Below are 21,129 nucleotides of genomic sequence, written 5' to 3'. Positions count from 1 at the left end.
AGAAAAGCTGGTAGTTTCTCCGTTTTGGACTGTAGTTAAGTAAAGATTTGATAACCTGAAGACATTGTTTACGTCTCACCTGGGCATTATGAAGAGGTATCCAGGCTTTTTTCATTCTTGGGAGAGGATGCCGTTTTGCTGAGCTCGTGTAAGACTCTCTTCTCCCCCCCCCCCCCCTTTTTTTTTTTTTTTTTTTTTTTTTTTTTTTTTTTGTGATTTGCTCATATTTTAGTGGCTCTTGATAAAACAGTAACGCGATCTGCCCTTTTACGCGGTAGTTTCAAAACTTTGCATGCCCAAGATGGACCGTGCAGGATTTGCTGTTTTAATGGTTCTGACTGTGGTGCTCATGCGAGTTGGTGACAGTCACAAAGACACGACAGGTGGGAGTATAGAGGGTGCAGGGGCAGGCCGCGCGGTCTTTGACCAGCCGCAGTCCCGGGGGATCAGCCGAGGTCACTCGCCAAGGGGACCACGGGACGGTGCGTCCTCGAGAACATCCGGTGACTCTTCACCTGGGATCAGTCAGTCTAGGACTGTGGTCCGCCTACCCAGGGGAACATCATCTCAGGAAAATCGCAAGCACATATCCAAAGCCAGAGATGCTGCTGGCACCTCCGGGGAAGATCTTGTCTCTGCGCCGCTGGATGGTGCGCGGCGCACCGCTAGACAGCCTGTCAGCCAGCAGCAAAGAAACAGAGTGAACCGCAGGCAGAGCAGCAGGCGCAGCTCTGCCAGCACTAAGCGACTTATCGGGTAAGAGTGACAGCCAAGTTCCCCACTGTCAGCAATATAAACGTTTTCTTTGCTTTACCAAACTCTGCAAGTCAGTCAAGTTTACTTCATGAGCAGAAGGCTACTTCAGGAGGAATGTGTGACCTATTTAACTGCCGCTATTAGTCCATGTGATTTACTGTAAAGTTGTGGTGGCCCCTTTAGCCGACTACTCCTTCCTGTAAGGCAAATCAATTGATTCCTGCAAAGTGCTCTGTGTGCTGCGTTAATTTGTCATCCGGGAGGCGACTTCTTTAGGCCAACTAAATATGAATTATAATAATGTATGAGTTTCGTTATCAAGGTCATGGCAGAACATGAAATAATAGCTGAGGTCAAACACCGCTGATTACTGGGCTGATAGCGGGGGCGCTGTAATGAACAGCAAATGTGATGCATATGGGTGAACTGTGTTTGAACTATTTAACATTACATTATCACCATTTCCTCCCATTACCGCACATTACAGAATATTCAAATTGTAGTAGGAGAGCGGCTGCAGACTAGTTCAGTGTGCGTGCCCCGGTTTCATGCTGTTGCCTGTGGCCATGCATTGTAGTGGCTCAACCAAAGCGCTGGCTGGTGAGCATTTAAAAAATTTGCTTGGTGATCAGAAACACCTGTTTCACCAATGGCACTCACTCTAGCCTGCAAATCTCCTTTTGGGTCTCTGTTAAACTCTAAACAGGATGATGGGTTGTTTCCATATTAGACCTCTTTTCTTTTTGTTAAATGAAGCCTCCTGTATCCACTCCTGTTTGTTCCATTGGGACAAGGTTTGATACACACTGAAGGGGTGAATGTTTACATAATAATCAGAGGGAGATTTGAATGGCTCACCTTGGACTGCTGACACCGAAATATAAATAAAGCATCTTTTTTTGTGTGTGTGGCATAACAGGGCTTTGTGTCTTTAGAAAATGTATTATTTATTCAGGAGAGTGTTGGAGGATAATTTAGAAGAAATAGATGGATTTAACGAACTGGTTTGAATAGGCTTAGATATAATATGTGTATATGTATATTATGTACAATATAATAGCATGCTCTGAGTATGCCACAGCTGCCTGCTTGCTACTGGCCTTTGGTGAGCAGGACCTTGAGTAGTAGCATGTCCCACTAAACTCTATGAGAAGTCATAGACAGTGGTGATGTCAGCACTCATATATACCTTTTACTGATTCTCTCCATGCAGCAGATGTGTTATGTCGTTGTGGTCCGATCCATTACACGTTAAAAACAACACTCACAGTCGTACGGTTATATTGAGGTGCTGTCTTTTTAAAGCCGTGTGCAAAGAAAATAGCTCGGTACAGGATTAGATCCAACATGCTTTATTGCAGGATAGGGCGAATGCCTTGCTTGACGTTGCCAAAAACACATATTCCAGCGTTGAATGAATGGGGTTCTTTGAGTTTTCGAGCAACATAAAGGTGGGCGTTACATAAATCTGCAGGAACATTACCTTTTAGTAGTCTGCGCAGTGATTTTAACACTTATTAGTTCAGATGAATCATCTGCTGCTTGTTAGAGAAAGTGTTCGCATGACACATTTCCTCTGGGAATTCCCACTCACCTCAATCATTTACTGTATCCCGCAGCACTGGCAGAGCTGGGTTCACTTACTGTAAATCTCCTTTACATTGAGGTTGACTCAGTGTGTCTGGTTTTGATGCACCTGTCAGATAGGTGACTGATCCAGATTGCCCAGCAGTGAAATAATAGTCCACCTCCTAATGTCCAAGTTTAAATAAAAATATAACAAGTTGTGAACAAGGTGTTATCTACATATATTTTGGCCTTGGGCATGCTACTAATTATGTTGTGTAAAGGTCTCCATTACATGCATAAATCCCTTGATGGAATTTGAATGTGATGACTGATGCCTTTGGCACGGGCCTGACCTGATGTGTTTGATTTATGACAAAGCTAAGCTTGCCAGAGGGCCCTAATAACTGCATTTTATCCCTGTGACGCCTCAGTAACACTCGGAGCATCCACCGAGTGCAATCCAACTGAGGTCAATGAGTCAATCCCCGTTATCTTCTCAAATCACCATGACTCAGACATCCACTTACTGTAATATCTTGTGAAGAGATGATGGGGCACAGAGCCATGCCAGCGTGTTGACTGTTGCCCCAGAGTTGCTCTTGCGGTCTGGTGCCTTTTCATCTATCTCACCACAAAAATTGGCCCGGACTACCAGTAAGGATTAAAGAGTAAAAGAATCCAGTTATAACTGTTTAAATCTTGTCATCTCTCATTTGCTCCATGATTTATAGAAGACACAGGGTGTTTTTCATGTCCCATGTGTCTCGCATAATCCTTTCAGGGCTCAGATAACTCTGTATTTGTCTTTACTCTGCACTCTCACGTAACAGGACGAGGGACTTGCGGGTCCGCGTTCAGATAAAGTTTCATGACTTGCCCTTAAATTCTTTTTTATCAAATAAAATGAAATTATAGCGTAATCTCAAAGGTTTTCCTATCAATAGTCTAGCCACATCAGAAGGATTTGAAACTCTTAACAGCCATTGCAATCAGATCTGTTTGTCATGCAAAGAGGCCCTCTGCACTCACAGTTATCGTCTTATGGATTAATACCTGAAAACAATTAATTTTTATTTCACCCTGTTTTTCTTTGCATGCGGTCTTTTGTTCAGGCCTAATGTCTGCGGAGGTCACCAGTGCTGCTCTGGTTGGGCTTTGGCACCAGGAACCAACCGCTGCATAAAACGTAAGTATTATTAACTCAGTATCCTATGTAAACTTTAAATAAATGCACCTTGCTTGAATAGTCTTTGATTCAGCTACTCAGTTTGGCAACCAAGGACACACACGGTGGTGAAGTGGCATACAGTCTCACTGACATGCATTATATATAAGAGAACTTTCTCCACTAGTAAACTTTGCAGACAGAGAGGCTTTGCAATCTAAGGCACACAGACTGAAAAATAACATAGTAAATGGCTACTAATGACTATCCTGTCAAGTGGAATTGCCCTATGAAAGTTTTCCCTGAGTGTTATTGCCCCCATGGTCATGTTCATCATGCAGTGTTTGCCTTATTCTTTTCATGTAAGACTCTCACTTGGAAATTACTGACACTTAGCTCTTGGCTCTCTTTGTGACACCAGTCCTTAATTATGGGTGGAACTGCTGCTTCTTTTATTCAACCACAGCAGTATTGAGTATCCCAACTGCCAGAAAATTAAAAGTGGAATTGAAGGCACAGGCTGTGAATGAATAAAGAGCCACTTCTTTAAAATGTAACACTGACCGGGGCTTTTCACCAAAACAGTGTTGCTATTTCTTTCTTTAACTTGCATATGGACTATCACTGCAAAAATCCATCTTTTAGACATGCTATTTAGGATTATCTTAAAGTAAAAATTGCAACAACTCATGCCACAATTGCTCTTTGCATGTCATGTTTCAATTTCACTTTTACGACCACCACTGTGTGCTGCAGGCAGAAATAAGAGGTTGGAATGAGAGCTTTTTTTTTTTTTTTAAGTAAAAGTTATCTTTAAATTTTACAAGCACAGTTAAACCCACACTGTTAAGTGACATCTATCTAGCAGTAAAACTAGCCATGCTTTTTGTGGGGGTTTTTTGGACTCGTTTATTGTTTTCTCTGTTTTGTTTCTGCTTAATTATCCCCCCCGTGTGCGCTCACACATGCAAACTCAGTTCACACACGTTTCAGCCTATCGAGTACGCAGAAAGCTGATTGGCCCCAGCGGTCTTCTTATGCTCGTCTCTGCTCACCACAGAGCCTCCTTCCATTATTTTCCCCTTAATGCAGAGTTAAAGGCGCACTTACCAAGGCGTAAATTACATTTAACATGGAGCCACAGTTACCCAAATTAAAAGAGTAAATACTTTTAATCTGCCAGAAAATAACAGGTTCAGCCTAACGCGCCTATGTTAAACAAGGCGGTGGATTTGAGCAGGCCAGGGGACTGTCTGACCATCTGGACCCTCTTACGACTTGGCCCTCACCCAAGTCTGACTGGAGGCTATGCTATCATCAGCTGAGAGAAGCCCCACAGCCGGCAAGGTGCCAACATAAAGGCCCCAGACTGGAGCACGGACTGGAAGCCGTGCAGGAAAACAAGCTCGGGCTATCTTTATTTCGTCTTTGCCCGTGATCCAGCCTGCTTTATTATGAGAGGGCAACCTGAGAAAACATGTTCACAGTGGGGGAAAGAAAAGGAGCAAACCTACTGGGTGGGAGCAGAAGTAAAAACATAAGGTGGCTGAGTTGTGTCTAGGAAACTTTCGCTGAAGGGATTGAAGTAATGTCGAATATGAAGTATCAGCTGCAGGCGTCACCCGCGAGGCTGAATTGGGTGTCTAGAATCATGCTTTCCTAACAATACCTCCTTGTTCTACTGCATTGAGGTCAGAACAAACATATGACAGGAACTGGATCACTAGTTGTGTTGGGAGCGCACCTATTTTTATGCTTTAGAGCTGTGCCTATTAAAAGGTTTACGTCTCAGTCTTGGTCTTGCGTCTGATTAGAGGTCGTCATCTGTTCACTTAAGACTCGGTCCTGCCCACATCCTGGAAGGTCTGGTGGTGACTATCTCTGTTTTCAGCTTCAGGATTGATGGTTAACAGACTTGTTTATGTATTAAAGCAAATTCCATGCACCGAAAATAGCCAGTGTGTTCTGGTAGAAGGCTTTGAACCATCAGGAAGAACATTGCATTTCCTCTGCTGTGTCATGATTGTTTGCCTTCTGGTGACATTAAATGCCTTTATTACAGATGAAAGCTCATAGGCTTTTAGTGCCACGGTCTTACCTAAAGAATATTAATTTTATTCATGGTGGCTGAGAACCAGAAGTGTGTGTGTGTGTGTGTGTGTGTGTGTGTGTGTTATTTGGCTGGTAAAGTGAGGCCAGGTGTGAGCTTGGCTATATTTCCATCTGTTTACTCGTAAGAAGAGTTGAAGCTCCTGGTGAGATAAATGGGGAATCTTGTTTCTGGGTCAACACTTAAACTTGTTCCTCACTCTGATGATTCACATCTGTTCATCAAAAGTACTGTTGCACAGAACAAGAGCAGAGAGAGTCCATATTTTAGCTTCACTACTAATAGCCAAGCAGCAGTCTTGCCTTAGTTATAAGACAGTGTGCTGCATTATCGTTGCCGTCAACACCTCCTTGACTATCGGCAGCGCTCAGATGGAAAACTGCGGATAGTTCATGGTCAGATCTCTAGATAAAACTTAAGATTTTCCATCAGTTTAAAAGGCTTTTTAACCAACAGCTCAGCAAGACATTCACTAAATACATCAGTAGTGGTAAGCCATGAGGATGTTGAACAGCTGCCTAAACAATAGTTGGCAACAAAAAGAGAAAGCAGCATGTTGGTTTAGCACCAACAAATCTGCTGCATTGGCTTCTCCTGGAAATGATCACTATTTACAAAACAATGAGATACTTAGATATGGAATTAGAGGGGAAGTTTGAATTGCTGGCATGTTTTAGAATAAATACAGTAACCATCAATTAGATGTCTTGTACACCAGCGTAAAATTACAGTTTTAACGTTTTGGTTTAAAACACTTTGTGAATAAAGAACCCAAACTTTTAAAGCCCCTGTAACCGGAACATAGATTTAAATCACATCACTTCTTCATTCCATCTGTTTTATGCTTTTCTTTTTTTTTTTACACTCATATCTTTGCACTCCTGAATGTGGTTGGCTGTAAATCATTTTGTGGATAGGGTACTACACATTGCTCACACGAGTCTTTTTTTTTTGCCAAAATGGAAGCAGTTTGTTTTAGAAGAGTATGCAGCGACAACAGCGGTCCCGCTAACATGCAGAGAGTTATTTTAGCATGAGCACTGCAGCCCTGACCTTTCTAGACATAACGTAACCAAGGCGTTTGCTAGACTCAGTGGGATAAAACATTTAATGCTTTTTAGTGCAAAATAATAGTACAGTCAGTGTGATGTCTGTTTGAGAATAGCCATTGACCTTTGAATTCACAGCTAGCAAGTGGTCATCATATGTTATGTCCTGCACGCTCTGTCTGTTCTCCATCCTGTTCCTGAACAAAATTGAGTCTTTCCAGCAGCGAGAACGCGTCTGAAGCGGACCACCTTCTTTTGTGCGCTACAGAAGAGAAAGGAGACCTTTGGACACGGTCCCAACCTGATTCCTGACCTGAACTCTCTCAGCTCATGTGTGGCTGAATATCAGCTCATATGCTGATATTCAGCAGGTATTACGAGCATTTTTTAAATTTAGAGCAATGCATAAAACACAGCCGAGGCTTAAAGAATGTCACAAGAAGGTGAGTTTTTTTCTCATAAACTGCAGCATTTGGCAAACTGAAATTTTAAATAAAGCCTAAGGGATCACCAGAGTCAAAGCAATTCATCTCGAGGAGACATGAACATCGTTACAAAATTTTATCAAATACTTTTGTCACTAAAAATTAGCAGCGTACACCTCGTGATGACAGCAGAGAAGACGGAAGACCGTAGCTGTTTGTTATTTTAAAAAAAAAAAATCATAACGATTTATTCAAGAGCTCTTGAAATATTTCAGTCTGCGTGCTGAAAAGGATAGCTTTAACGTGGCTTAAAAAGAGTGGAGTAAAGTTGCTCTGTGTTATTCTGGCTTCTAAGGTTGATGGCTGTTTTACTAATCAGATTAACGGCATGGTTTGCCACACACAGAGTGAATGCACGGGACAATATAGAATACTTAAAGGCAGGAAACACTGGGGAAAGGGTAACTGCAGCACACACTGGAACCACCGTTCTTTTTTTTTCTACCTCAGCTCGTGGTGCTCCCTGAAGCACAAGCTTTTGGGTTCTGCTGCAGAATTAATTTCACCACACTATTCATCACAGTGTTTTGACAAAAGCACGTGATACATATGGCAGCATGCTGCAAGTACAGCAAACAGTAAGAGCGTGACCCCACAGATGGCTGTTGATTCAAACCTGTTGTCTCTTAGAGAGTGGAGATGAAAGGTGCATCATTCTCGTGGAGGGATAAAGTTGTTTTCAGTCTTGTAGGCTGTTGTTGATTGACAGAGTGTAAGGTGGAAGAGAGGAGTTTCTTTTTGATTCCCTTCCAGCTTTCTTTGGCCTGCTGTGCTCCTCAGAGCACCGTCCTGGCTCTAAAATAACTCCTCATGCAGAAAAATCTCCCTGTTTCTTACCTTTGCCATCACAAGGTAACTTTCCTCTCAAAGCAAAAAAAAAAAAATAAATAAAATAAAGCATGCAACATTTTTCTCTGATTCCATCATGTCCCCCAGGGTAGTATTCAGCAGGATTACAACTTTCCTGTCTGGAACACTAAGAGTATAGTAAAGGCTCGACCTTGCTGCTTAAAATTTCATGGTTATCCCTTCCTACCAAACCATTTAGTTAATTAAATACATTCATGGCAAAATAAAAAAAAAAAACACAACTCCTTCTTTGTTGAATTATTCATCACAGTGCTTCATGTTTGAACCTGATATTGTGTTTAAAATGCTGCACATGCTATACAGACAACACCTTATAATCTTCAAATTCAGGTGTTTTCAGTCCCATTGGCACAGGTGTAGAAAATAAAGCACCTATCCATGCAACCTGCCTTTACAAACACTTGTGAAAGAATGGGTCATTCTAAAGAGCTCAGCGAATTCAAGCCTGGTGCTGTAATAGGAGGCCGCAGTTGCAGTAAGTCAGTTCATGAAACTTCTTCCCTCCTACACAGTCCACGATCAACTGTAAGTGGCATTACTGCAAAGTGGATGCATTTAGGAACCATGGGAACTCTGTCGCTCTTACAGATCGGGATCACCAAGTGCTGAGGGGCATGCTGCGCAAAAGTAACCAACACTCTGCTGAATCAGTAATGGCAGAGTTCCAAACCTCCTCTGGCATTAACATCGGCACAAAAACTGTGCGCTGGGAGGTTCATGGCATGACTTTCCATGGCCGAGCAGCTCCTGCAGCGGTGTAGGTGGCCTGGTGCTTTTGTCCATGTAGTGTATTTTACTTGGCACATTTTTGGCATATTTCTTTTTTTGCATATCAAATGTTTGAACTAGTATAACTGGTTTGTCATGGCATCTGCACTTCACAGAATAGTATATGACATGCAAAAAGAGGTCATGAGCCAGGGGTCCAGCACATTGCTGTAGTGTGCAAAATGGCCTGCTGAGTGACCGCATCATACAGCTGCATGCAGTAGTCTTTCAGTGGAGTTGCTGATGATAGGAAAATGTGTAACTGTGTAGCTTTTAGATCTATGGCATTCCCAGGATCCCCTTGATGCAGAGCATTAAGAATTTAGTTCCCAGCATATATGATGAAGGGGAGTTTTATGAGGAACAAGACTAATATCACACTAAAGAAAAGATCATTAGAAGAATATTAAACAAAAAGAATCAAGAATATTCCAAAAGCTGTAAATTAAACTGACAGCAGACCAGTGAGATCCAGGCCACCATAGCAGCATTCTCTGTTTTACAAAAACAGGAAGAGGTTTTCAGGGTGCTTGTATTTCTGGTGACGTCATGTGTCACACGTGTGGATTTGTGGAGGTTGCACAGTTTACACTTCAGGGGCATGACACTCCTTTTGCAGTCCTGTAGAGAGTTATGGCCTGTTAGACAGATCCTGTAATCAATACACACCCCATCTTCCCAGACCCCATCATTAACATAGACACTGGACAGCTTGCTCTCAGTTTGTCTTCCCAAACCAGGAGTGCTGCTTTCTTCACTCCAGCTGGTGCATCTCTTTGTAGGTTGCAGTTGGGCCCTGTTTTGGCCTCCTGCACCACATGTTTTTCTAATTGCTACCACAGACAAAAGTGTGGTGGAAATTATGTACTACTCAGTGTCTGGACACAAACATCTACATGTAAAATGCCTTTTTTTATTTATCATCTTTCATAACCTGTTAAGAATCAAACAGTTCAGTGAGAGGCAGAGCATAATTAGTCACACAAAGCTTCTTCATTAACATGCAATAACACTTTATTCATGACATCATTTTGCAAGAAGTCCATCTGCTAAAGTAGATCTATCAGCAGTGACCCTAAGAAGCAAGCCTGAGCTTGAGTGACACTTACAGATGAACATTAACAACAAGCGCGGCTCTCAGTCTCTCACACACACACACACACACACACACACACACACACACACACACACTGAGGCCACAGCCTGTAGCCAACCATATATCACAGCACCCTCCTGCTTAAAGACCATATGGAAGTTGTTGGGATGTGATCCCTCAGGAGGATGGGGTTTGTGGGTTTTTGGTGAACACCACGTCTCACAGAGTCAGCTTTACTAGATGCATGCGCACTCCCCAGATACAGATATCCCCCACAGACTGCCCCAGCATGTGGCCCATTAGAGGCTGAATGTGGGAGTTTGAGGGGCGTGGTGGAGGCACACTGCAGCACGGCTAAACGTAATGTACACATTGTTATGGTTCAGATGTAGGTTAACAAATCCCCCCCCCACAGATTTGAGATGGGTTTGGAAAATAAAAAGCTTTTAACTACTGTATTGGACCAAAAAACCCACATTGTGACTGAAACTGTGCATCTATGACAGAGGCACCTTAATTTAGTGAAATATTACCCTTGTAAGCTCCACCACAGAGAGCAAATATGGGCTCAGTCAAACAGTGTCAGCCACACTCCCCTATGGTTTTGATTATAAAAATAGAGACGTTTGTTTTTGATCTTTTAATGAAGGCTTGCAAAGTTACAGTAACAGCAGTTTGGTTATAGACAGCAAAGTTAGCATTTGGGAAAGCATGAAATGATCGCACTCGCTCCAGCAGCCATGTGGAAATCACATGTTGTGGAGAGATTAACACTCACTTGAAATGGTTAGCATTGAGGGTCAATTGTATTAACTGCTCAATAGACCAATTCTTACTTCTTCAGTGGACAGTGAGTCCAGATGAGGGGAATTTTGTTTTTTTAAGCTTGCCTCTTCACTGTGGCCCCCGAAATCCTGAACACTTGACCTATTTCATGAGACCTGTCAGGTTCTGTGGTGACTCCTAAAAAGAGCCTCCTGCTGTCATCACATGAGGTTTACCCCACTACATATTGAGTCACAAGATTTTTACTCTTCCCTGGGATGTTCTGAATGGTTCTCGGAATCTCGAGCCTCTTCACAAATATTGCATCCACACGCAGATTTGACCTGCAGCAAGTTCCTTAAATTCCACAGATGTTTTTTTTTTTAATCTTTCATTCTTATTTTCCAACTTCCTGTCTCTCAGTTTCAGGGTTTTTGAAAGAGCCTTTAGTCGAACCCTTTATCATATTGTGCTAAATTCTAATCTCCAGAGCAGCTTTCAGACTCTAAATCTCATAATGGTGCATAATACTCTCAGCCTGTAGTGAGTCCTTCCCGAGATTACTGTGATTATGCTTTCAATATCAATATTATTTTCAGAAATGTCAGGTTACCTCTTGCAGACTTGTTGACCCGTGTAGAGCGAGGAGGTTTTTCTACATGCTTGTATTGTGTCAGATATGGTTTCAGATTGCCCTTTGCGGAATGAAAGGACTGTAAAGATTTAATGGGTTTTGTGACTTTGAGTCAGGGAGAAGGGAAGGCAAATCTCTGATGGATTGTAACGTGCTGGAAACGAGCACTAAGTTGGAAATGAGAGTCCAGAGGAAGAGGCACAAGAATCTGTCGTACTTACGTGCACATGCAAACCTAAAGTTATGAGGTAGCTGTAACCCAATAGAGAAACTATAAACAATAAAAAACCCCTGGCATTGCTTTTATAGTGGTAGAGAGTTACTATGCTAACAAGAACTTCCCCAAATGAAGTAATTTGAAAAAAATGTTTGTTTATTGCATAAGTGAATTTTGGATGGAGATTTGCATTAACAGTAGCTATCAAGCATTCCCTTGAAGATGCCACTCAAGCATTAAAGACTAAAGACAACATTGTTTCTGCGGTGCATTAATCATGTGTTTATCTTCTATTTGTGTGGATCAGCATGATTGCGTTCATCGATCAAAGCTTTCAATAACCGTCCAACAGTCCTCCTCTTTTCAGATGACTGAATGCGGACACAATCTCCCAAAACTTGGCCAGTCTGTCTCAGTTATAATTAATGCTGAAGTGGCAATGCCAGGAATGTTTGCCATTTCTTCTCTTTTATTTCCAATGGATTCTCATTTTATTATTACTCTCACAAAGTAATAACTGCTGCACATATTTGTGAAATGGATGGAATGTGAGGCAATTAGTTTTAATGATGTGCAAGACAAATCTGCACGACAGCAATTACTGTGACAATGTGTTCAACAGCCCAGAGGCAGGGCCCAGAGACAACACGGATCGGCGGTGACACTGCATATCATGGGTTATGCGAGATTCATATGGGGCATATGTCAAGCCCAGAGTCACTGACCTGTCCACGCTGTTGTCAGCACAGGCAGCATTTGTTTGTTTGTCTGGTGTTGATTTTGCACCTCGCAGCTGAAAACGGCTCCCGCGATTGAACATATCTCATCCTAACCCGGCCGTGAATGCGTTACTTTTGACTGCATCTAGTGTGTCCCTCCAGCAGAATGTCCCGGGAATCTGTGGCCTGCTTGATCAACTGCTTCATCCACAAACTTGAGGTTAAACAGACTCCGGACAAAACGGTGGCATCCAGCCAGCCCATGCTTTAGTTAGATGATGTATTTTGATTCTTGCCAAATAGAGCTCAGACAATCCCTGTTTTATCCCATGATGGAAAACTCGGATCACATACCAAGTTATATAAATCTACAACCACATTTCTTCCCATGTGTATACTTCATCAAATAGGGTGTACATTTTCCTCAGAGTAATTAAAAAGAAATGAATTAGGTGGTCTAAATAAAATTTGCTTCACCGTGAAGCTGAAGAAAGTGGTGAATGTCTGATATTTAATCTGCAATTTGTTAGGATTTCTCATCATACCACAGCCTGACGATGCGTAATGCAGTGGGTTTCAATTAACCATGCACATGCTCTAAGGAACACCAAAATACAGAGCTCCGAATACAAATTTGGCACTGTTTGTAGAAATATATCTTTGAAAATCGACGTATGACACCACAGTTGTTACACAGCACTGTCATGTTTCCTCCTGTCAGTTTGAACTCGTGACATCAGAAACAATATCCTCGGGGTCTGGTGTGCATTCGCTCAAGACTAAAGGAAACATAAAATGTCCAAAAGTCAGACCAGTAATGCAATAACAGGAAGTGTGCAGCAGGTAGAGCGGTGTTTGCACCCGATGGGGTCCGTCTGACTGCCAGCACGCCTCGCTGCCAAGAGCTGTGGCTCCGTTCCTGCCTGTGATTTGTCAGTGTCCACTCCAGCATCTGTGTCAATAGCATTCCATAGCCATGTTGACAGAGCGCCGCCGTTTGCTTTAGCCACTGCAGACCAGTGGCTTGATTTAGTGTTTGAGGATAATGTCATAAATCCTTAAAGGCCGACAGCTACATGCGTTTGTGTTGCAAGATCGAGAGCTTATTTCCTTTCAATTAGAGCCCGATCAATATATTGGTTGATGTTGGCGTACCATGGATACACTGATATCGACACAAATATTGTCTGGTAAAGCCGATATGAAAACTTTGTGATTCGAAAACCAATTTAGAGTTTGTCAAACGGAGCAGCGCTGACTCTGCTGTTAAATCACAGCGCTGTCTGTAGCACATGTAGCAGAGTCTGCAAGTCATTCCTTGCATCTTCACAATAAGTTGCTAAGGAGTCCATGAAATACTGAAAGTTAATAAACAGTCATTGCATAGTTATTTATTTTCAGTATGTCTTTAACATACCATATTATCTGTACAGTATAGAGTACTGTGCACAAGTCTTGAGCCACTCCTCATTTCTTTATATTTTGCTTCCAGTCTTTATACCTGACTATTTTCAGAATAATGTTTTTTGTTGTTTATTAAGTCACTTAACACTGACCTACAATATGACTCATTCAAACATAAAAAAGGCACTTAAGGGATAAGTTAGATGACAGACATGTCAAACTGTATTTTTCAAATAAGCTATCAGAACTGAAAGTGTCTACACATAACAGAAACTTTAGCAAAGAACCAAATTAAATTGTATCTTTAGGCTCTTTGTTACTAGCAGCCTGTCACAAAAACACATAATTTGTTCCCATTTTAGTTGAAAAATGCCAAAGATAACAGTTTGGCAGGCACATATTGGCATGGTGTGCAGTGTGTTCTTAAAAAAAAATCTGAGGAAACTTGACAAGTGGGGAAAAAAACAAGAAGTGGCAGCCCTAAAAGAACCATCTACCTACAGCAGGTCAACAGTATCTGAAAGTCAAGTCCTTAAGAAATAAGGGGAAAAAAATCCACCAAAGACCGGACACAGGAGCTGAGAGATGCATCTGGCCCTTCAGTTGATTCATCTCCTGTTCACTGAAGCCTCATCAGAAGTGATCTTAGTGGAAGGGTGGCTGTCAAGAAGCTGTTCTTAAGGAAGGGAGTGTCTCCGGCCATCTATAAAACACGATGGAGGCTCTATCATGATTTGGGGCTGCGTTTCAGTTAGTGGTGTTGGTGATCTTGTCAAAATTGATGGAATTATGAACCCAGAAAAGTACGATCAGATTTTGATCGACCATGGAGTACCATCTGGAAAGTTTTCAGCCTTACAATGAACCCAAATACACTGCCAATGCAGTAAAAGCATACCTGGATAGAAAAACAGTCAGTCATGGCCTGGCCTTCCCAGAGCCCGGACACTACTGAAGCAGTGTGGGATCATCTTAGCAAAGAACAGAATAAAAAGGAGCCAACATCTAATGAAGAGCTTTGGAAAGTCCTTCAAGGAGCTTGGAAAACTATTCGTGAAGACTACTTAAAGGAATTACAAGAAAGCTTGCTCAGGCTGTGTCGAAGGATAAAGATGGTCATACCAAATATTGATTTTCAAGATTGTTAGAACTGTACTATTTTTGCTTTATATATGGTATTTCCATTTATGCTTGCCCATGTGTCAATCAGTCTCTGCAACTATTTCCCATTTTTATTGGAAAATATAAAGAAATTAGGGGTGGTTGAGACTTTTGCACAGTAATGGATGTATGTAGGTCAAGAATATTGCCTGATAAATCATTATCAGAATTTTTTACTTGCTGAAAATTGATATCAACATCAGCCCCAGTATCAGTCAGACTCTCCTTTAAATTGCGTGCCAGTGTTTTCCAGTATTTGAAGTGTCTGGACTGTGATGAGAGGACATGGGTGGGCTTTTAGAGTGACATAGCTTATTTTTCCATGACCATGAAATAACCTCAGTACTGTGTATTTGCAGACTATTGATAAATATTATGCACACATTCATCTTTTAAGTACGGTAAGTCCCATCAGATTTAGTTTGTTTTTCAAATAAAGGATACAGCTTTGCAAGACATTTCTTTGATGAAGTGTCAGATATTTGCAGTTGGCCTCCTGTATAGTTTTTCCCATTTGCTCATTTTTTAAAATTTTTTATGGCTGCTTACTTTTTTTATCTTTTTGCACCAGCTGTAGCGAAAGCACACTCTGGACTCTAGACCAGAGACAAAAGGTCTTTTTAGGAAACCTTTGTATAGAGAAATACCAGCATCGCTTGAGTGAGCCATGAACATGTCTTAAAGGCTTTACCTCAGAGAGAAATTGGATGAGGGTCTAATGTAAGTGATTATATACATTTAGACTAAACAGAGCAGCTAAAGACATAAGAGAAATTGAACCTGACAGCCCCTGCAGGCTCTCTGTTGAATGAAAAGGAGCAACATGGTTAAAAAGTGAAACTAATGGCCCCTTGATTGAATCAATTTAAAGTGGACCCTTGTGTTCAGGGAAAGCCTTTTCTGCTTCTGCCCTTTCATGCACGGGGGGCACATGCTTTAACTTGACCTGCTGATAACTTGATCTCCATCTGTGGTTTCTCTTCAGCTGACTGTCAGCCCCCCTGCCAAAACCGTGGCTCCTGCAGCCGACCACATACCTGCGTATGCCGCTCAGGCTTCCAGGGCCCCCGTTGTGAAGAGGTGGCTCCAGAACAGGTGTACATCCGTGATGGAGGCGCCCTGAGGCGCATTCAACCTGGCACCAACCCCTTCCAGAAAGACCAACCACAGAGAAGGCCCTCAGAAAAGCATGCCGCTGAGACCACCAAGACCAAGACCACACAACCTACGGCTACCAAACAGCCCATCCACACTGCGTAAGTGATCACCTAACTCTTCTTATTTTAGGCAGAAGTAGCCTCATAGCTTTGCCAATAGCTTTGAGGTCTGTCACACCAGAAAAGTGGTGACATACGGTAGGTACTACTCAGAGATAGCAAGCGAACAGCTAACACACAAGAATTAGCCTACATTTACTCAAGCCAAGGTTAGCATTCCATTTCATATCACAGTGAATTACAGTTGCAGGTTATTAACCAAGACTGCAAGTCAGCACTTTTATTCAGAAATGGCGAAATTGTGCTATCAAGTCATGCCTGCAAGCACAGTTGTGGCTGTTTTAATGTCAATTTTGAGCCCATCAGATATTTCTGTTCAATTTGTTGAATGTATGTTAGTATGCGGCACTTGTGGTTTTGCACAAAGAGATATTTATTTTAGCTACAATTACTATCATGCAGGCAGGCTAACAGAAAACAAATCAACACGTTGCGCTATTAGAATTGATCTAAAGGCTTGTGAACAAACAGTAGCTCATTCCCATCACTTCAGTGCTGGATATGTATACCATTGCAATAAATCAAGCCAGATGACTGGGCTCATATGTTAAATCCTTAATACACTCTAAGTAGAATAAATATCAATTAAAGCAAGTAAGAATTTGCTGCCTTGCATTGAAAAGTATTAAGTTAAATCTGTAAAATGTAGGAAAATCTAACATGGCCTACCAGACAGAAGTATTAACCCATGATGTTTACTCTGAAAATAGTGCAGGAAGATTCTTTCCTTTCTTTAGGCTTTCACCATTTGAGTTTGTTCTTGGATTTATTGGAATAACTTAGTGACTATAAAGTATCCAACTAATAATTGCTCAGATGAAGGCCTCTTTCACAGTGCATTCAGCAAATTCTCCAAAGACTGCTAATCAGACAGGCTTAATAGTTTCTTGGCTTGGACGACTGACTGTTTTAGTTCCAATCTTGTTGGAAAAGACATTTTGGTTTGATTAATCACTTTACCATGACTAGAGCCATATTTTTGATCAGTGATGTTGAAATGGAGTAATTGTTTCCGGGAATAATTTTGATGGATTTTTATTGCTTACAGCTTCAGACTTATCTTTTCAAATTGTGCTCCACTTTGGGCTCAGGCCCAATGCCTTTCTAATCCGCTCAGAGTCGGCGTTAGTGCCATAATTTGTTTGGGCACTGAGGTCATCATTTACATTTTTTGGCCAGTTTCTCTCCACCAAACCACTGAATTAATTCAATTACGTCTGACATTTATGGTGTTCTTCCTGCTAATTGTGAGGGTCTTGTGTCATTTTGGGCTTTTTTTTCTGGTATCGTGGAATTATGCTCGATGAACTATCCATGTGTTTGTGGTAGCACAATAAAACTCAACTAAATGTTTTGGCAGATGGCTCATAAAAGAGATTTTTTTTTCACATCCTCCTTCCTAAAACAATTATCTTGAACTCATAGTAAATCTTTTAATCAATACAAGACTTCTGAAGATTGCACAGTTGCTATGCATATGTTTTCTTTGTTCTTGACTCACAGGACATATTTTCGCCCTGAGTCACTGATCTGGGATAAATAGTGAGACTCGGCTGCAGGTTCAACATTGTAAGAAGCAGACAGTGTTTCTGAATCACAAAATACCCCAGCTATGACTTCTTCACTGTCATGTTTCTGCTGAAGCTGACTAACTGCTTGTAAGAAGTGCTATTAAGTTTAAAGGGGGTGGGGGGGGGGGGGGGGGGGGCATTTTTCCAAGTATTAGTTGTTGTGACCGACATGTTTCTCTGTCGTTTTCTGAGCAGAATAAACGCTTCTGCCAACACTGTAAAATGTCTTCATTTAAACATTAATCAAATAGTTATTAGAATACTTGACTCTGAACACTTCCAGGAAGCTATTTGAGTGCTTGTATAATTCACGTTTAAAGCTCGGCCCTTGTGAACTGCTGCAAATTTTCTGCATTCTCAGCCTAGACTGATCTTTTAGAGGTGGAACAGTGTTCCCCCTGGAGAAGTGGTCGATGCAAGTCTTGGTTTCATATATCAGGCTGAGGTTCCACTGTTTTCAAAGCCAGGAAAGCGCGAGCAATGTGAGGTCACAGAGAGTGAGAGTAAGCTAGAAGGACCGGTGCCAAGGCTCAATGAAAGAGTAAGAAGAGTGGAGTAGGGAGGACAGATGTTCAGGCTGAGATGGATCATGCTGGCCTTGCCCCCACTTATATACTCAGATAGCAGCTTCCCAGTACATGCAGCATCAAGCTAGTCTCCTTTAGTTTTTCTGCTAGAGAAGGTGTGAGGTACTATATATATATATATCTTTCCTGGAGCAGGCTTGGCTTGTTATGTCAGCAGCACCCTGTTACTAACCCTGCCTGTCAAGTGGCGCCAAGAGCAAGACATAGTGTAGAGAAGGAATGAGTCAAACGAGGAGGGAAAGAACAAAAACAATGATAATAAGAAAAAAGCTAACAAGGTAACATAAAATTCCAGGATGGACTGCAGTTTAATCTGTTGTAATTCTTCTGTCCAGACATGCTGCTTGGCCTTTTAACTGTCCAGTCAATATTCAGCTTTGAAACCCAACTACATGCACACGTCAAGAGGCGGCAGACAGGGAAAGTGTAGTGTCTGCGGCTGAGGTTTGTCAACATCTCTAAGAATCTGATACTTTCCTCAGTTTTCAGCAGGCCAGCATCTAAAACTTGTGTGTCTGGACTCGAGCGTCCTTTTTGTTTTTTTTGACTAGGCATTGAGTAACCAAAATTCATATTGTGGTTTGGTAAGTTTGTTACAGAGTGCTTTTCCTCAACTATGTACTCAATAACCAAATAGAGGAGATTGCAACATCATCTTGCAAGCTGCTATTGTATGAAACAAATTACTGTGTCAGCACTTAACTAAAATATTTATTTGCTTTGGTTTTCCACTGGTACTAGATATTTTTAAATGTGTTATATAATAAACAAGAGAATATGGAATTACTTAGGCCTTAGTCACACTGGCCTAGAGACCAGTTGGCAAACTCCTGCCAACTTCCTGTTGCTGGGGAAAAATGTGTATTCCCCACCCAGTTGGTGAGCGGTTGCTGGCTGTAAAGAGGGTGCTGCACCAAAACCCTTTGTGATTGCTATGGTTCCTAGCACATTGCCCATAGTTTGTATGGAAGACGCCGACTTGTCTGCAAACCACTCGCCAACCGGCTGCAGAATACTCACTTTGCCCTAGTGATGGGTTGTTGCCAGGGGATCACTGACTGGTCTCTAGGCCTGTATGAATGGGCCTTTAGCATTCAGTTTCACAGTGATTGCCAGCAACCACTTGCAACCGCTCAGGGAATACACATTTTTCCCTAGCGAATGGAGGTTGCCAGATGTTTACCAACAGATCTCTAGGCCTGTGTGACTGAGGCCTTATTTGAGCAATGTTATGCATATCATCATCATAGAAACAAGTCTTGCAGTTAGCACCGTCTAAAATAATTTGTGTTAGGATTCAAAATACCTTAGCATAATGTTATAATGTAATATTACTCAAGGTTGAAAGAGTCAAACGTTGCTCTGGAGGTATTCTCACCTTTGAGGCAGCTAGATTCTTGCAAGATTCAGGAGATTATTGAGCTCATCTTACAAGACTTCAGTCAACCTTTTGTTAAGAACTGGCCAAAAATGTCACACAAGAATCGTCTAACAACATGCTGACCATATAGAGAGCTGCAGTGACTGCTTGCTAGCTTTCAAAGCTCCTCACACCGAGGCTTGTTTTTCCTCTTCGGCACTCTTTAGGTCCTGTGGTTTTTAGATTTTTGAAACTGCTCGCCCTTTTTCCAAACAGTTTTCTTCCCAGGTGGTTCAGAGTAACAATCTATGCATTCCTACTACACAAGCCATATTAATTTGTTACCTCTATAGTCCGCTCCCAGGCTCATGCATGGGTCACATGTATATCGTTTCATCTGATTTCTTGCTGCCTGTCACAGCCCTTTTTTTGGTAATTTCTAAGCTTGCATCAAGGTTTTTTTTTTTTTTTTTTTTTTTTTTCCCTGTTTAGAAGAAAACACAATTAATTCCTCATTATTAGCTCACTTTGTGAAAATTGTTTATTTTCAATTACCTGTACAGATGTTAGGCCTAGCTAAGCCAAATAATGTGCTTATCAGTGCTTGTGTGTCAGTCTGTGTGGCAGGTGTCATTTTTGCTTGCTTAGTTAGATCCAACATCTGTACAGCCAGCCATGCTAGCCAGCATTATACATGCTAAGTGTCTTTATGTTGAATCTGCATCCATTTTTTTAATCTAAAAAGTCCAGCACATTCAGTAACTCCTTCTTTATCCACATTGGTCTCATCCATGGTGGAAAATACTTCTATTGAGAAAAGTGTCCATCGCCATCCTTTTTCTTTTTTTTCTTTTTTTTTTTTGCAGGGAGGGGGGTATCTGAGAATAAGCTTCTCCATGAATACCCCCACTGAATGAATTTATGTTTGACAGCATAAAATAAAAGTCTTGGTGGGATGGACAAAACATATGAGGAGCCCCCTTTGCTGTGGGATTGTGGGACATGGAAGCACAACTCCTTGTCATACTCCCTCCTCCTGTATTCCTGTCTTCAGTCTTCTGCCTCCCCTCTGACCCTTTCGGCTGTGTCCCAAATGTCCCAACTGCCTGTTTTGTGGGATTAACTATAAAACTTAAAATTCGGCACGTCCTATATGCAACTGGCAAACCAATAACTGTTTCCTCCCTCTGACCTGTAGAAAAAAATCCATCTCACTACCTTGCAGTGTTTCCTATAATGTCTGTGCTGAGCTGTAATGAAAAAGTTTGTCCCTGTCAGCATGAGATCCTGTAGATCACAGGCCTCCAAATTGGCTCCAAGTGTGAAGGTCAGTGCCAATGGTGAATATGCCTAGCTAAGCTCAAACTGTGCTAACGCATAGAGGGCGTGTTCACCACCGCCACCGCCTATGAGTCTTTCATATAATCTCCACTGCCTTGCTGTTCTCTGACATCAGTATTCTGCAGGAAACAGAGCTGGGTAGAGCAGGATGTGTGCTGTATGCAGGTTACCCCTCTAAAGGTCATCTGTCTCTGGTCTGTTACATGATCTGACTCAGGGCTTGTG

General features: G+C 41.8%; 1 protein-coding gene across 1 annotated transcript in view; it reads left to right on the top strand.

Annotated features, from left to right (window-relative positions):
* Positions 1 to 292: 292 nt before the first annotated feature.
* LOC115772452 (latent-transforming growth factor beta-binding protein 2) overlaps positions 293 to 21,129 on the top strand; it is an 85,584-nt gene continuing 64,747 nt past the window's right edge. The window contains exons 1-3 of the mRNA XM_030718715.1: positions 293 to 756; positions 3,438 to 3,511; positions 15,754 to 16,024. Of these exons, the coding sequence (XP_030574575.1) occupies positions 293 to 756; positions 3,438 to 3,511; positions 15,754 to 16,024 (809 nt within the window). The remainder of the gene's footprint in view (positions 757 to 3,437; positions 3,512 to 15,753; positions 16,025 to 21,129) is intronic.

This window comes from Archocentrus centrarchus, chromosome 22 (genome assembly GCF_007364275.1).
Source record: "Archocentrus centrarchus isolate MPI-CPG fArcCen1 chromosome 22, fArcCen1, whole genome shotgun sequence".
In the NCBI taxonomy this organism is placed as follows: domain Eukaryota; kingdom Metazoa; phylum Chordata; class Actinopteri; order Cichliformes; family Cichlidae; genus Archocentrus; species Archocentrus centrarchus.
Note: the sequence above shows the minus strand (reverse complement) of the source record. Positions and strands in the feature narration are given on the sequence as shown.